Source organism: Haliotis rubra, unplaced genomic scaffold (assembly GCF_003918875.1).
Source record: "Haliotis rubra isolate DU_JTF1 unplaced genomic scaffold, ASM391887v1 Scf1035, whole genome shotgun sequence".
Lineage (NCBI taxonomy): Eukaryota > Metazoa > Mollusca > Gastropoda > Lepetellida > Haliotidae > Haliotis > Haliotis rubra.
Window position 1 is genome coordinate 157,684 of NW_025764932.1, and position 14,126 is coordinate 171,809.

The 14,126-nt window shown below is 39.5% G+C and overlaps 1 protein-coding gene across 1 annotated transcript in view; it reads right to left on the minus strand.

The window, feature by feature from the left end:
- Positions 1 to 1,639: 1,639 nt before the first annotated feature.
- Positions 1,640 to 14,126, minus strand: part of LOC124273602 (cadherin-23-like) — a 69,079-nt gene continuing 56,592 nt past the window's right edge. The window contains exons 46-55 of the mRNA XM_046708889.1: positions 13,748 to 13,981; positions 12,250 to 12,693; positions 10,876 to 11,287; positions 10,116 to 10,306; positions 8,961 to 9,197; positions 8,163 to 8,416; positions 6,966 to 7,152; positions 5,625 to 5,843; positions 3,991 to 4,111; positions 1,640 to 1,724 (exon numbers count right to left, since the gene is read on the minus strand). Of these exons, the coding sequence (XP_046564845.1) occupies positions 1,640 to 1,724; positions 3,991 to 4,111; positions 5,625 to 5,843; positions 6,966 to 7,152; positions 8,163 to 8,416; positions 8,961 to 9,197; positions 10,116 to 10,306; positions 10,876 to 11,287; positions 12,250 to 12,693; positions 13,748 to 13,981 (2,384 nt within the window). The remainder of the gene's footprint in view (positions 1,725 to 3,990; positions 4,112 to 5,624; positions 5,844 to 6,965; positions 7,153 to 8,162; positions 8,417 to 8,960; positions 9,198 to 10,115; positions 10,307 to 10,875; positions 11,288 to 12,249; positions 12,694 to 13,747; positions 13,982 to 14,126) is intronic.

A 14,126-nucleotide genomic window follows, 5' to 3' on the forward strand; every position in this document is an offset into this window, starting at 1 on the left:
AGGCTTGGAGTTGTTGAAAAGCATTTATTACTGAAGGCTGTTCCATAGGCTTGAAGGTGAGATAGAGTTGCGTGTCGTCCGCGTATAGGTGGAAACTAAGCTTGTACTGTCTCGCTATGTCACCGAGTGGGGAGGTGTATACTGTGAACAATATAGGGCCCAGGACTGATCCTTGTGGGACGCCATAAACTAGCTCCTTCTTGTCCGACATGTGCCCATCAATGCAGACTGATTGGTATCTTTCTGACATGTAAGACGCAATCCATTCCAAAGCCTTGCCAGTTACTCCTTGCCTGTCCTGTAGTGTCTTCAACAGAATGCAGTGGTCTATTGTGTCAAAGGCAGCGGAGAGATCAACAACACAATAATTGCTGCTCCCTCCGTGTCCACCGCTCTCAGTAGATCATTCTGGACCTTGAGGAGTACAGTCTCAGTGCTGTGACCTGTGCGGTATGCTGATTGTAGCGTTTCGTGCAAGTAGTTAGATGTCATGTGGTGTTTCAAACGTGATGCAACCACCCGCTCGGTTAGTTTTGATAAGTAGGAAAGATTGGAAACTGGGCGATAGTTTTCAACACTTCGCTGTCGAGATTTGGTTTCTTGAAGAGCGGTTTTATCATTGCTTCCTTCATTTCAGGAGGAACTTCTGGTTTTGAGAGAGACAGATTGATGGTGTGAGTGATAAGTGGGAGGGCTGAATCTAGTGACTTCTTCAGCAACCATGTTGGCATGGGGTCGAGCAGACTTGACTTATCCGGACTTTCAAGATCAGGGATCTCACTTCAGCCTGAGTGGTGGCCTGAAACACTGCCAGAGAGACTTCACAGCTCTGGGTTTCATCAGCATAAACATAGTCGCAATGTGCGAGTCCAGATCTGATTTTGGTGATCTTCTCTGAGAAGAACTCTGAGAAGCGATCTGAAACTTCTTTTGGAGCCTGACAAGTGGGAAGAGATACTTGCTTCTGTTTGTGTAAGAGTCTGTTTGATATGCTGAAGACATCTTTTTGCCCCTTTGCTTCCTGTAGAGCCTGATTGAAGAACTTGGATTTCGTAGCTTCCATCAACGCGTTGACACAGTTCCTCTGGGCATCATGAAGCTCCCGGTGAACGGTGAGCTGGGTTGTTCTGAACTGCTTTTCCAGTTTGCGACGTTTCCTCTTTTCTTGCCTGATGTGCATATCATACCAGGGAGCATTTGTATGAGTTGTTGAAGTGCATGTTCTCATAGGTGCATGCTCGTCAATGGCTGATCTTGAAGCCGTGTTGTACAACTTCAGACACTGAGATACAGACAGATCCTGGTAGCCTGGCAGTTTTGTAGAAAGATCTTGCTTGAAGTTATCAATGTCAATTTCTTTCCATTTCCTGAAGGATACTTCTTTCCTCTCCCGTGCAGGTACTTTGATGCTTGTTTTGAATAGGACTGCAGCATGGTCGGACTTTATGGACAAATCAAGTGAAATGTCCTTAACAGCTATGTCATCTTGGCGAGTGATAATCAGGTCTAAAAGATGTCCCTTTGATGTGGGTTGATTCACATACATGCTGGACTAGTCCATGAGTATCAATTAAGCTCATGAATTTCTGTGCATCCTTATTCTGCCTGTCGTCAATGTGATAGTTAAAGTCACCTAGTATCAGGGAGACGTCCCGGGGTTGTAGTTAGGGGAGTCCAATAGTGTGCCAAAATCGTCAAAGAAATCTCTCGATGTCTTTGGAGGTCTGTATATGAGCAATATGTTCATATGCTGTCCTTGTGCAGAGATCATTACAAGAAGGTGTGTTCGAATGTCGCCTGTAAAGACACAGTGTTCAGATGAGAGCACTGAAGCCTGTCATTGTATATGACAGCTAAACCCCCGCCTTCTTTCCCCTTCTTGCGACTTGAGTGAGTTTGTAGCCAGGTGGAGTCATTTTAGCCATTGATATGTGGTCGGATTCGCCGGTCCGTAGCCAAGTTTCTGTTTTGTGAGAATGTCCAGTTTGTTCTCTGTGATAAGATCATATAGGGATTGAGCCCTATCACATAATGTATCATGGAGCTCACAGATCTAGCATTGATTAGGCCAATCTTCATGTCATGAACCTTGTAAGTTAAAAAACGTAGGGATTTATAAGCATCAGGTGTGTACTTTTTAGTGTTTGTATGCGGGTTGCGCCGGCATCCCCGTCTAGTCCTTTTCACTCCACATATGCCAAGACGGCGAAGGTCATGCAGTGTAGATAATGGAATTCTGTTTGACTGCCGATGGTTGTTGGCTTTCAGAAAATCTGGAGATAGGGTGAGCAAGTTGATAATCAAATGCCACAATAGGAACAAGCCCTTCCATACATGAACATAGGGTTGTAGTGTAAATATGACAATACAGGAACATATGGTTGTAGTGTAAATATGACAATACAGGAACATATGGTTTGTAGTGTAAATATGACAATACAGGGAACATATGGTTGTAGTGTAAATATGACAATACAGGAAACATATGGTTGTAGTGTAAATATGACAATACAGGAACATATGGTTGTAGTGTAAATATGACAATACAGGAACATATGGTTGTAGTGTAAATATGACAATACAGGAACATATGGTTGTAGTGTAAATATGACAATACAGGAACATATGGTTGTAGTGTAAATATGACAATACAGGAACATATGGTTGTAGTGTAAATATGACAATACAGGAACATATGGTTGTAGTGTAAATATGACAATACGGGACCATATGGTTGTAGTGTATAAATATGACAATACAGGAACATATGGTTGTAGTGTAAATATGACAATACAGGAACATATGGTTGTAGTGTAAATACATGACAATGGTTGGGTAAAACATATGGTTGTAGTGTAAATATGACAATACATGAACATATGGTTGTAGTGTAAATATGACAATACAGGAACATATGGTTGTAGTGTAAATATGACAATACAGGAACATATGGTTGTAGTGTAAATATGACAATACGGGAACATATGGTTGTAGTGTAAATATGACAATACAGGATCATATGGTTGTATTGTAAATATGACAATACAGGATCATAGGGTTGTAGTGTAAATATGACAATACAGGAACATATGGTTGTAGTGTAAATATGACAATACGGGAACATATGGTTTGTAGTGTAAATATGACAATACGGGAACATATGGTTGTAGTGTAAAATATGACAATACAGGAACATATGGTTGTAGTGTAAATATGACAATACAGGAACATATGGTTGTAGTGTAAATATGACAATACGGGATCATATGGTTGTAGTGTAAATATGACAATACAGGAACATATGGTTGTAGTGTAAATATGACAATACAGGACCATATGGTTGTATTGTAAATATGACAATACAGGATCATAGGGTTGTAGTGTAAATATGACAATACAGGAACATATGGTTGTAGTGTAAATATGACAATACATGCTACATATGGTTGTAGTGTAAATATGACAATACAGGATCATAGGGTTGTAGTGTAAATATGACAATACAAGATCATTTCTTACTGGTGTAAATATGACAATACAGGAACATGGTTTTAGTGTAAATATGACAATACAGGATCATATGGTTGTAGTGTAAATATGACAATACAGGATCATGGGGTTGTAGTGTAAATGTGATAATACAGGAACATATGGTTGTAGTGTAAATATGATAATACAGCTACATATGGTTGTAGTGTAAATATGACAATACAGGAACATAGGGTCGTAGTGTAAATATGACAATACAAGATCATTTCTTACTGGTGTAAATATGATAATACAGGAACATATGGTTGTAATGTAAATATGATAATACAGGAACATATGATACTGGTGTAAATATGACAATACAGGAACATTATTGTGGTATTAGTGTAAATATGAATGACTTTTACACCACTTTTAGAAATCTTCCAGCAATATTATAGCGAGGATAGATATCAATCAATGTGACGGTTTACATATAATTGGTGTTAATGTGATGCTTACTTCTTGATTATCTTCATTGCAAACAACACACCCAGTGACATCAATGCTGCACTAGCGACCATCAGCGCTCCTCGCAGTGCCCATTTCTCTGTGCGATTGTCTTCCGTCGCAGTAGCTGTAACTAGACGGAAACAAGTCTGCATTAACATTGATGCCACTAGTTAATCTGTGTAGTGTAATGTGAGTTTTCATATTTAGGTAGCTCACTGAATGTTAATTTGATCGATGTGCGTTGAATGCCCATGTATAAAGAACTGTATTAAAATATTGAAAATATTTGATTGTCCAGCCTCGGATTTCATTTAAACGTGCTTCCAAAATATTGTTTCAATCATTTGATAAGATTAACAACTTAAGAAATTGCTGAAGTGGGAAATTGAAAACGTCACATTTTAAATATTGTAATAAAACAATTTCATTTGTGAATTCCATGGACACTTTGATAACAAGATAAGGATCATAATGAGTGCAAACATGGATTCGAAGCTAGATTAAAAGAATCTGGCATTACTATTGCACCACAACCTTGGTAACCGACACCCAGGGTTAGAATAATATGTGCACCCATATAGAACAACATTAAAACACTGATGATATACATGCTGCAACCACAGGCACTCGTGTCTTGCGAGGATTAAATATTTTTTAAAAATATGACCCCGACTCGAAATGCTTCACCGTACAATAAATCATGATTTATTTTACTGTGAAGCATTTAGAGTCGGGGGGTCATCTCAATTTATTTATTGAATTAAATGTTTCCACCATACCTATATTAAAAACCCGGATAGGGAAAGTTTTGCAAGACTTATGTCATGTAAGGATGAAAATGTTTTGACAAGTATTGCTAAGTTTCTGATGAAGGCTCGTAAAATTAGAAATGCATAAATTTCAGTCAATATTCTACACATTAAGATCTATATGTTATTTCTTATATATGTTATGCCTATACACTGTGCAAAAATGTCAGACACTTTATAAAGCAAAATACAACATACTGTCACTTTATGACACTTGTGCAAATTGAAAGATATATTTCCTTAGATATTTTCTACAGTATTATAAACATGTTTTAAGCTAGTCCAGATATAATAGCTTCCAGCCTCCAACTGTAACAGGGAGGCATAATACACTGTACTGTAATAGACTCTGTTTATATTGCTATACCAGTAGTTGAAGAGGAATACCATTTAAATTGTCAATGTTTAAAAAAATGCATAAGATAGAATGTTTTCCACCTTACCTATATATTGGTAACCAGTGTAAAGATAGTCTTGTTAGACTTGTGTCATCTAAGGATGATGTTTAGATAAGTATTGCTACTTTTTCTTTAGAAGGGTATAATATGCCTGTGCATTGTGCAAAAATGTTTCCATAGCTTTCAGAGGCAATAATGTATGACTATTACTGGTTTTACCAGCATCAAACCAAATGTAAAATTATTCTGTAATGTGGGCCATGGCCTTGCATACTGAAATAAAACTGTCTGTCTGTCTGTCAATTTATTTATTTTTTTAAATCTTTAATCCTCGCAGAGACAAGAGGGTCTGTGTCTGTGACAGCATGTGTCAGTACAAACTGTATAACTTCAGCACTACTACTACTTGCTTACACCTATATATACTTAGACTTACCACCAGTATCTTCGGGATCATCTTCGTTAGTGAGGGATACGGTGACCGTTCCTGTGATGGTTCTGATGTCATCACCGAGATCTGAAGCTCCGATGACGACGATGTAGTGGTCAACTCCCCCAGACAATTTGTCTGCATCCAACGTTGACGACACTACCAGCGTACCCACACCATCGGATGTAATCATAGTGAATTCAGAAGAAAACTCTCGGCCATCACCTTAAAAATAATTTAATGGTTGACACGCTAAACAATTTGTTCCCATCTCAGCACACAGTAAAACACCCCAAAGCGTGAATAAATCATTAGGTATCAATTCGTCCCAAAATTGTCCAAACAGACCTCGAACTTCAAATGAATTATGCAGCTGATTTGCAGACAATCGTATTTATTACACAACCCTGTGATACATGTGCAACATAATTACTGGCTATTGTTTACTGTCGAACCTGGACTAGACAAACCAGTGATGGATAGTAAGAGCGTTCACACGCAATCAATCAAGCTACCGTCTCTTATCTATTTAGTCGCCCTTTGGTTCTTCGTGATAGAGTACCCGTGAAGGTCCGGGTTAGAGTATTGATCTTCAGTAACCCATGCCTGTCGTAAGAGGGGACTAACGGGATCGGGTGGTCAGGCTCGCTGACTTGGTTGACACATGTCATCGGTTCCCAATTGCGCAAGTCGATGCTCATGCTGTTGATCACTGGATTGTCTGGTCCAGAATCGATTATTTACAGTCCGCCGCCATACAGCTGGAATATTGCTGAGTGCGGTGCGGCGTAAAATTAAACTCACTCACTCGCTAATAATGTGCAGCATACACAATATATGTTTTTTTCGTCAGACGAGATGTCGGTCATGTGATCGACAAAAAGCCCTTCAGTTAAGAAATACACACTTTGTGGTCGTTTCTAAGCGTACAACGTAGCACTACAAGAAAAATGAACCACAATTCGTTTATTTCTTGTATGAAATTTCTCTTTACAGCTTCTTTAAGGATTTACAAAACTATATTTACCCTTATTTGAATAATGATGACTCTCACCTGATGTTGAACAAGTCCATATTATGAACAGGTGGATTACAGGTAAAAGATATACATGTCATGGCCCAAATGGATACTTATCGCCCATTAAGTGTACATTTTCTCCCATCACAGACTGCCACATCCATCAACTCACTCATCCACTCACTATGACGACGACGACGATGATAATAACGGCAATGAGTTACAACATAAAGTTAACTTCACAATGAATACAGCACACGAATACCTACCGGGAAAATGTCACAAGTGAGATATTAGTTATAATTTTAGTTTTGGGCTGAGGCACTTACTTCCAGTGATTGACTGCACCTGGTAATCCAAACGACCTGCAAGCCCTTCATCGGCGTCTGTAGCGGTATAGTTGGCGATGCCGCTCCCTACAGGCAACGTCTCCGGCACGGTAATGGCAGGAAAGACATCTCCAGACTCAAAAGTCGGACTCTCCCATTCTGGGGTAAATTCATTTTTCGATGTGACCTGTAAATGGCACATTAATTGTACTCTCCTTCAAGAGAAGACCTCATAATCTTTCACATAACTGTTATTGATCTGCCCAACCATAGGCAGTAATGAATGAATCAGATGGGCCTTACATTCCTTTGAGTGGTATACACATCCGTGTCAGTCTCACATACTGATAAAGAAGATTATCTGGAGAAACATTTATGTTGCTTTATTGAGTAAAACTTGTCAAGGATTTTAGAAAAATAGAAAACCTAGTATTCATAATATTGTTTGCTTAAAACTGATGTAGTAATTATTCATATGACAGCAATCAGCTAAATTTCCATATAAACCTTAAACATCACAAAATAACGGTTTTCATTGTCATCGGGGCGGTGGGGTAGCCTAGTGGTTAAAGGGTTCATTCGTCACGCCGATGACCCGGGTTCGATTCTCCACATGGGTACAATGTGTGAAGCTCATTTTTGGTGTCCCCTGAGGTGCTGTTGCTGGAATAGTGCTGAAGGAGGAACTAAACTAAACTAAACTCACTCAGTGTCATTATCACATCATCCTCTTTCCGCCTTCGTTTTGCCTATTATTAAGTCCTTATTCACTTTTCAGTACTATTTACACCCGAGGTTTTATTTGGATATTGTCATTACCTATCAGAGCCAAACAACCTGCTTCCATTGTTAGGTGACCACTTTTGTTATCTTATCAATTTTGTTGTTTTCATCTGTCATATAAAGCTATCTGCTTCCCAGTTTTCATTCACCTGGTGGAGTAAGAATATAATCCGAAACGTCCACCTTTTCAAATCAAACAAGTTGACATCCATATATTTCCCCTTTATGTGTATCCCTCCTAAATGCCATTTAAAGACTTAATTGTTCAAAGTAATCACAGAATCTAAGCCTTCACCTTTGTACGTTGTGTACGCATGTGATAGCGTACTGTTACATATAAATACAATATAAATTGAACACACAATCAGTAGGGATATGTTTCCTGAACTACCTGGACAGAGGAGAACTACCTACTGTGACAGTAACTATAGTAATCCCCGTCAATGGTTGCCCCTCCGTTGGCTTGTCGATGGCGGTGACAGTCAGTGTGTACTTGAAGTTGATGTCGACCATGTCCTCGTAGTTGACGTTGGATGAATCGACGTAAAGGGTTGTACCGGTAATGCTGAATTTCGGGTCGGTATCGTCGCCGGCAGAGACGGTGAGGTCGTACTCGGCGTTCACACCGATATCAGCGTCAGTGACCGTGAATTCCATCAAGGATAGTGCTATGAAAAAGGAATGAGACATCCATGGTTTCACGACCTTAAGTGTACATATAAGCGACAAAACCCTTCTATATTTATAACAAATCCGTGAAACATCAGTACCAATTGTACGATGCGGACAAGATAATGAGCATGTGCGTATGAACCACAACCTCATGCATGGTGATTTCACAATAGTCATATACGTTAGTTCGATGAGAAAACCACAATAAGTAGTCAAGTTGAGATCATTGTACTTCAATGACATCAATGATGTACCACGTAAAGCGTGGATATGTGCGCTATATAAATATCCTATAATAAAAAATAAAAAATAATAATACAGAAAGTTCAATGAGATCATTGTACTTGTACGTTCAATACTCTTTTTCCTACACGCGATGAAGTGAGTTCATAGTCGGAATTGTACAATGGTCTCTTCTTGTAGCAGATATTCCTTATGGACGTGGAAAGGGTTTTGTCGCTTCTATTCATATAACAATACTCGGAGAAATCCACAGACGGGAAGGCATATATGCATTTGGTCCAATCAATACAACCATACCGTTTGCACCAGCTTCTTGAAAAGTTGGCGTATACGATGCCGTGCTAAATATTGGAGGGTTGTCGTTGATGTCAAGGACATTGAAACTTAGCTCAACGCTTGACACCTGTGCCCCGCTGTCTGTGACGGTCAAGGTCAGTTGATCCAGGGTGTGAATTCCGGTGTCACTGTCTACCCGGTTCTCCAATGACAGCATCCCCGTTGTCGCATTGATGGCAAATATATCGGCGTTTGCACCTTCAAATAAAGAATTGTGCAACTGAGCTACAAGATAAAATACTTGCTTACAGAGCTACAGATAACTTTTTGGGTCATTGAGTTATGTACTCGCTTGTGTTCATCTTAATTGGGTATCCTAATGTTCCTTTGAGTAACCTAATAGATTGTACCCACCTCAATCAAACTCAGTTGGGTATTTTGCCATTTTCCATTAATTGTAAAAATATATTTAAGTTTAAATGTTGGTTTACGTGTTTGTTATTTAGGTTTGATCTGTTATATGAGAAACGATAAGAAAGACTGCAAGTTGCCAAGTCCAGGTGCTGAAATAGAAACTCTCAATATACCTCAGATATTTTATCTATTTTGGTTTGTACGCATGTAATATCAAATCTATTGAGTATTTACAAAAATTGAAGCGTACTTGTACGCAATAGACGTAATAGGAATTGAGTTTTCACATAAATATTTGCGTAATTTACGCAGATACGCAGCTTATCTCTACCTCTGGCTTACGTCTATGTTAATTCAATTCACTTTTAGAGCAACTGGAAAAGCGACAGAGTAGAACGTTTAGCAAAATGAGGATGTAAACAAACACCGTTGTTCAAATATGTTTAAGGGATGCATATGACGTAAGCACTACGAATGCACTTGAACTGTACATCACAGAATCAGTCATACTGATTGTATTCATACACACGTATGTCAAGGAATTCAACGTTGGTTACTAAAAAGACAGGCTGCTTTTCATAACAAAGGTAAAACTATCTTAACGAACGGTAATCATAGACTATGATAAATGATCAGTTTATCGCATACCTTTTTGAACTAAAACTGTTCCCTGTAGTATATAAATAACTATATAGAACTATGTTCGTGGATATGTAAGTGAACAGTTATTATTGAGAGGAGGGAGGTCCTGACAATACTGACCAGAGAGTTCATAAAGGAACACGTCTCCAACGTCGAGGTCAGTTACACTGAAGACGTTACCAATTACGGTACCCGTCACCTGTTCCTCCGCAATGGAGTAGTCCGCTACAGTGATGGACGGCGGCTCATCGATGACGTCAACGACGTTGACGATGAAGGAGACGTAGACGGTGTGCTTGCCATCCGATGCACTGATGGTCATAAAGCAGAGATAATGTGGTAAACCTACATGTAGATAATGGCTGTGATGTGACATGTGACATGTGACATGTGGCATGTGATATGTGAGGTGAGGTGAGATGAGTAGAGCTGTGGTGAGGTGAGGTTAAAGCCATTTTCTCTTGTACTTGTACAAGTCTGGATGTTTTTCAATAGCGTAAACCTACTGTGATGCAATTCACCATGGTAGGCGGTTTACCTTCCACCTAGTAGGTGTTAAATTTCAACATGATGAAAACTGCAGAACTTGTAATTTACTTAGGTGGAGAACTACCATTTTTCTCAGCACTTTTGACTTTTCGATTTTCTAAAGATATATAGGCTTCTTTTACACATGTGAGACTCGCTGCCTATTTGGTGTTGACTTATATTGGTAAGCTCTAATTTTTGGTCATTCGAAATAACGTTTGTAATAACGTTTCCTCATCCTATTTCATATTGAAGACCATTTGCCCTTCAATTGTTCAGGTAGACATTCGGATCTGAGGAAATTGTAGTTTAATTAGTCACCGTACCGTTATAAATTATTTTCCCATTTTACCTTACAATAACAGAATGGTATCTGTTGATTTCAAAATCCAGTTTCTTCAGCAACTTTATTTCATCTCCATCACATTCGAAAACGCCACTGCTTTCAGCGTCAACGCTGTATGTTATGACGTCTCCGTCAAGGTCAGTCGCCTCCAGCGTAAAGATGGCGGACCCAACAGTGACGTTCTCTAAAACCTCTGTTTGGTATTTTGCCTCGGCAAACTCTGGCGGGAGGTCGTTGGTGTTGTTGACGAACACCTTGATGGAAGCGGTGGCTTCCAGTGGCGTGCTTCCGCCGTCGACAGCTCGGAGGGCGATGTCGTAGAAGCTGATACTACCCTCTGCGTCCAGCTCGGACTTAACAATAAGATCCCCTGTCTTGGCACCGATGGTGAACGTTCCTGCTGCATCCGAGCCGTCGTCTGTGCATTAAAGATAATATATCTGATCTGAGTAAGTATAATTCACTTCCTTGAAGTAAACAGAGCCAAACTTATAAATGTGTTCGGATATCTACTTATCCCACTCGGATGAGTATAGCTTTTCATCCAAAGCAGAATGTGAATTGAACACATACGTCAATGGGGTGAAATAATCATGCAAACGATCATCTTGCATACAACTCCACATCCTAATAGTCTTTACTAACGAGTCATGGGTGGATATAGATATTGTACACAACTATTAACAAATATCAAATGACATTGGAATATTCTACAACCATAAAGGCTTGTTCAGTGACGTAAAGAACATTTCAGAAGGTTCTGCAGAGTGCTGGACCCAGGGTCTGCTGCCATAGGGGCATTGTAGAATTGTTCTAGCATCTTATTCTAACTATTGTCTCTGATTTCACATGCCATCTCATGTTACCAGAAGACCACATACCCTGACAGGATCACTATACCGCGTCTAGGCCATTTTCATAGTTGAAATTCTGTTGCTGACAGTTCATATTATCATCACTGCTCTGTACCATTGAATGTGTGCTGCCGCTCTTATTTTATACTGTCACAGTGATACCTTTGTATTGATATGCATTGATTTGTGAATTTAGTTAGGTTTAGTATACAATTGTTAATTACATCCCATCTCTTTGTTGCTTGTTGCTTTTGCAACCTAGTTCTTTAACGGGCTGATTCCCTGTTAACAGTTTAGTTTCAACTTGGGAATCAGCAAGTAACAACGGAAACAAATTCTTTTCTGTATGTAAAGAATGTAAAAAAATGACTGTAAAAACTATATGAATTGAAAACTGATAATCAATGATGACACCAGGTGTTTGCAAAAGGAAATGAATACTGATAAATGATATTGGAGACAGGAATTAAGTTCCGATAACTTGTTCTTCTCGGAATTGAGACAGCACGTATATCTAATTACATACCTAATGTAATTGATGTGATTTCATATGTGATCTTTCCGTCGTCGGCCTGGTCGTCATCAGTCGCCGTCACTGTCGTTATTGCCGTCCCCGGAGCAGCGTCTTCGTCAACTGTGACGTCATTGAGGTAACCATTGACGTCGGGTACAGGGTCACTCCACACAGGGTCGAACTCGTTCTCTGGTTTGACCGTCACCTTCACTATCGCTGTACCCGTGTTGGCCTCCCCCTGGTCTGGTGTGTCCACTGCTGTGATGACCAGGGTGTACATGTAACCTTCGTCCTTTAACAACTCGTAGTTAAGTGGGTTCGAACTTGTTAAAAGCTCCAAACCTGACATTTTGAATTTAGGACTAGCGGTGTCGTCACCACTCCCAATGCTGACACTGAACAAAGCATTATTGCCTTCGTCGGAGTCGGTGCAGGTGAGTGTGACAAGGCCGAGGTCTGAAAAGGGAAATAATTATGTACAGGCTTCTAATATTACATTTTAAAGCAAACACATGTGCCGTCATCCTCTATTCTTTCAAGATCTTTAACTAACGAAGACAATCGGGAGCATCTTTACTATTGCAATACCTCTGGATATTTGAGTGACATTGTATAATTTTGAGTGAGTGAGTGAGTTTAGTTTTACGCCGCACTCACCAATATTCCAGCTATATGGCGACGGTCTGTAAATAAACGAGTCTGGACCAGACAATCCAGTGATCAACAGCATAAGCATCGATCTGCGCAATTGGGAACCGATGACATGTGTCAACCAAGTCAGCGAGCCTGACCACCCGATCCCATTAGTCGCCTTTTACGACAAGCATAGGTTACTGAAGATCAATATTCTAACCCAGAGCTTCACGGGTCTGCATAAGTTTGATGTGTGCAAAGCAGAAGAAACAGTTTCAAGATCTCAACAGTGTGTTTTATCTAATATTTCATAGTTGTTTCATAAAGATTTTATACGTACATTATAATTAATTTGAGTCATGGCAATGAACCAATTATGGTATCTATACTACAAGCAGCCAGTGTAATTGGCATTATAACCAGGGGAAAATGACTTTTGTTCTAAAAACGATTGGTAGAGACCATTATATGGTTTTGGCAGGGTATTTTATAGGCAGGAAATCCGTTCTGGCGAAAAACATGGCATTATATCCAGGGTGGCATTATAACCAGGGTGGCATTATAACCAGGGTGCACTGTAATCATGTAATCAGCTTTGGAATGATAGACTGGCAAGTGTACTAAACTGAATCATGTACGTGAACTCATCAGATTATCCATATTACCTATCTATCCATGTTACATATTACCTATCTATCCATATTACCTATCTATCCATATTACCAGATTACCTATCTATCCATATTACCTATCTATCCATATTACCAGATTACCTATCTATCCATATTACCTATCTATCCATATTACCAGATTACCTATCTATCCATATTACCTATCTATCCATATTACCTATCTAGAATATAAGCTATCTACAAACCTTCAATGGAATTTTCAGTTACTTCAGCGCTGAAGACAGCAGGTACGCAGATGGGTGGGGAGTCGTTGACGTCTTCGACTGTGATGGTGAAGTCCTCGGTGGCCTGAAGTCCAGCTTGGTCAGTGACGGTCAGTGTGAGGGACAGCTCTACAATACCAGCCTCTCTGTCAATGTCCTGTGCCACGGACAGATCTCCAGTAGCGGGATCTATGGTCAGGTAGCCACTGTCAGCTCCTGTAGATACAACCGGAATCTTGCCATACTCATTTAAATGTTTATATGAATAAAAGACATATATAATGACAATATAGTGCTTATGAAGAACAATATTTCAGTGGAAATAGTAACGTTCATAATTAATAAATACACGAAGACGTAA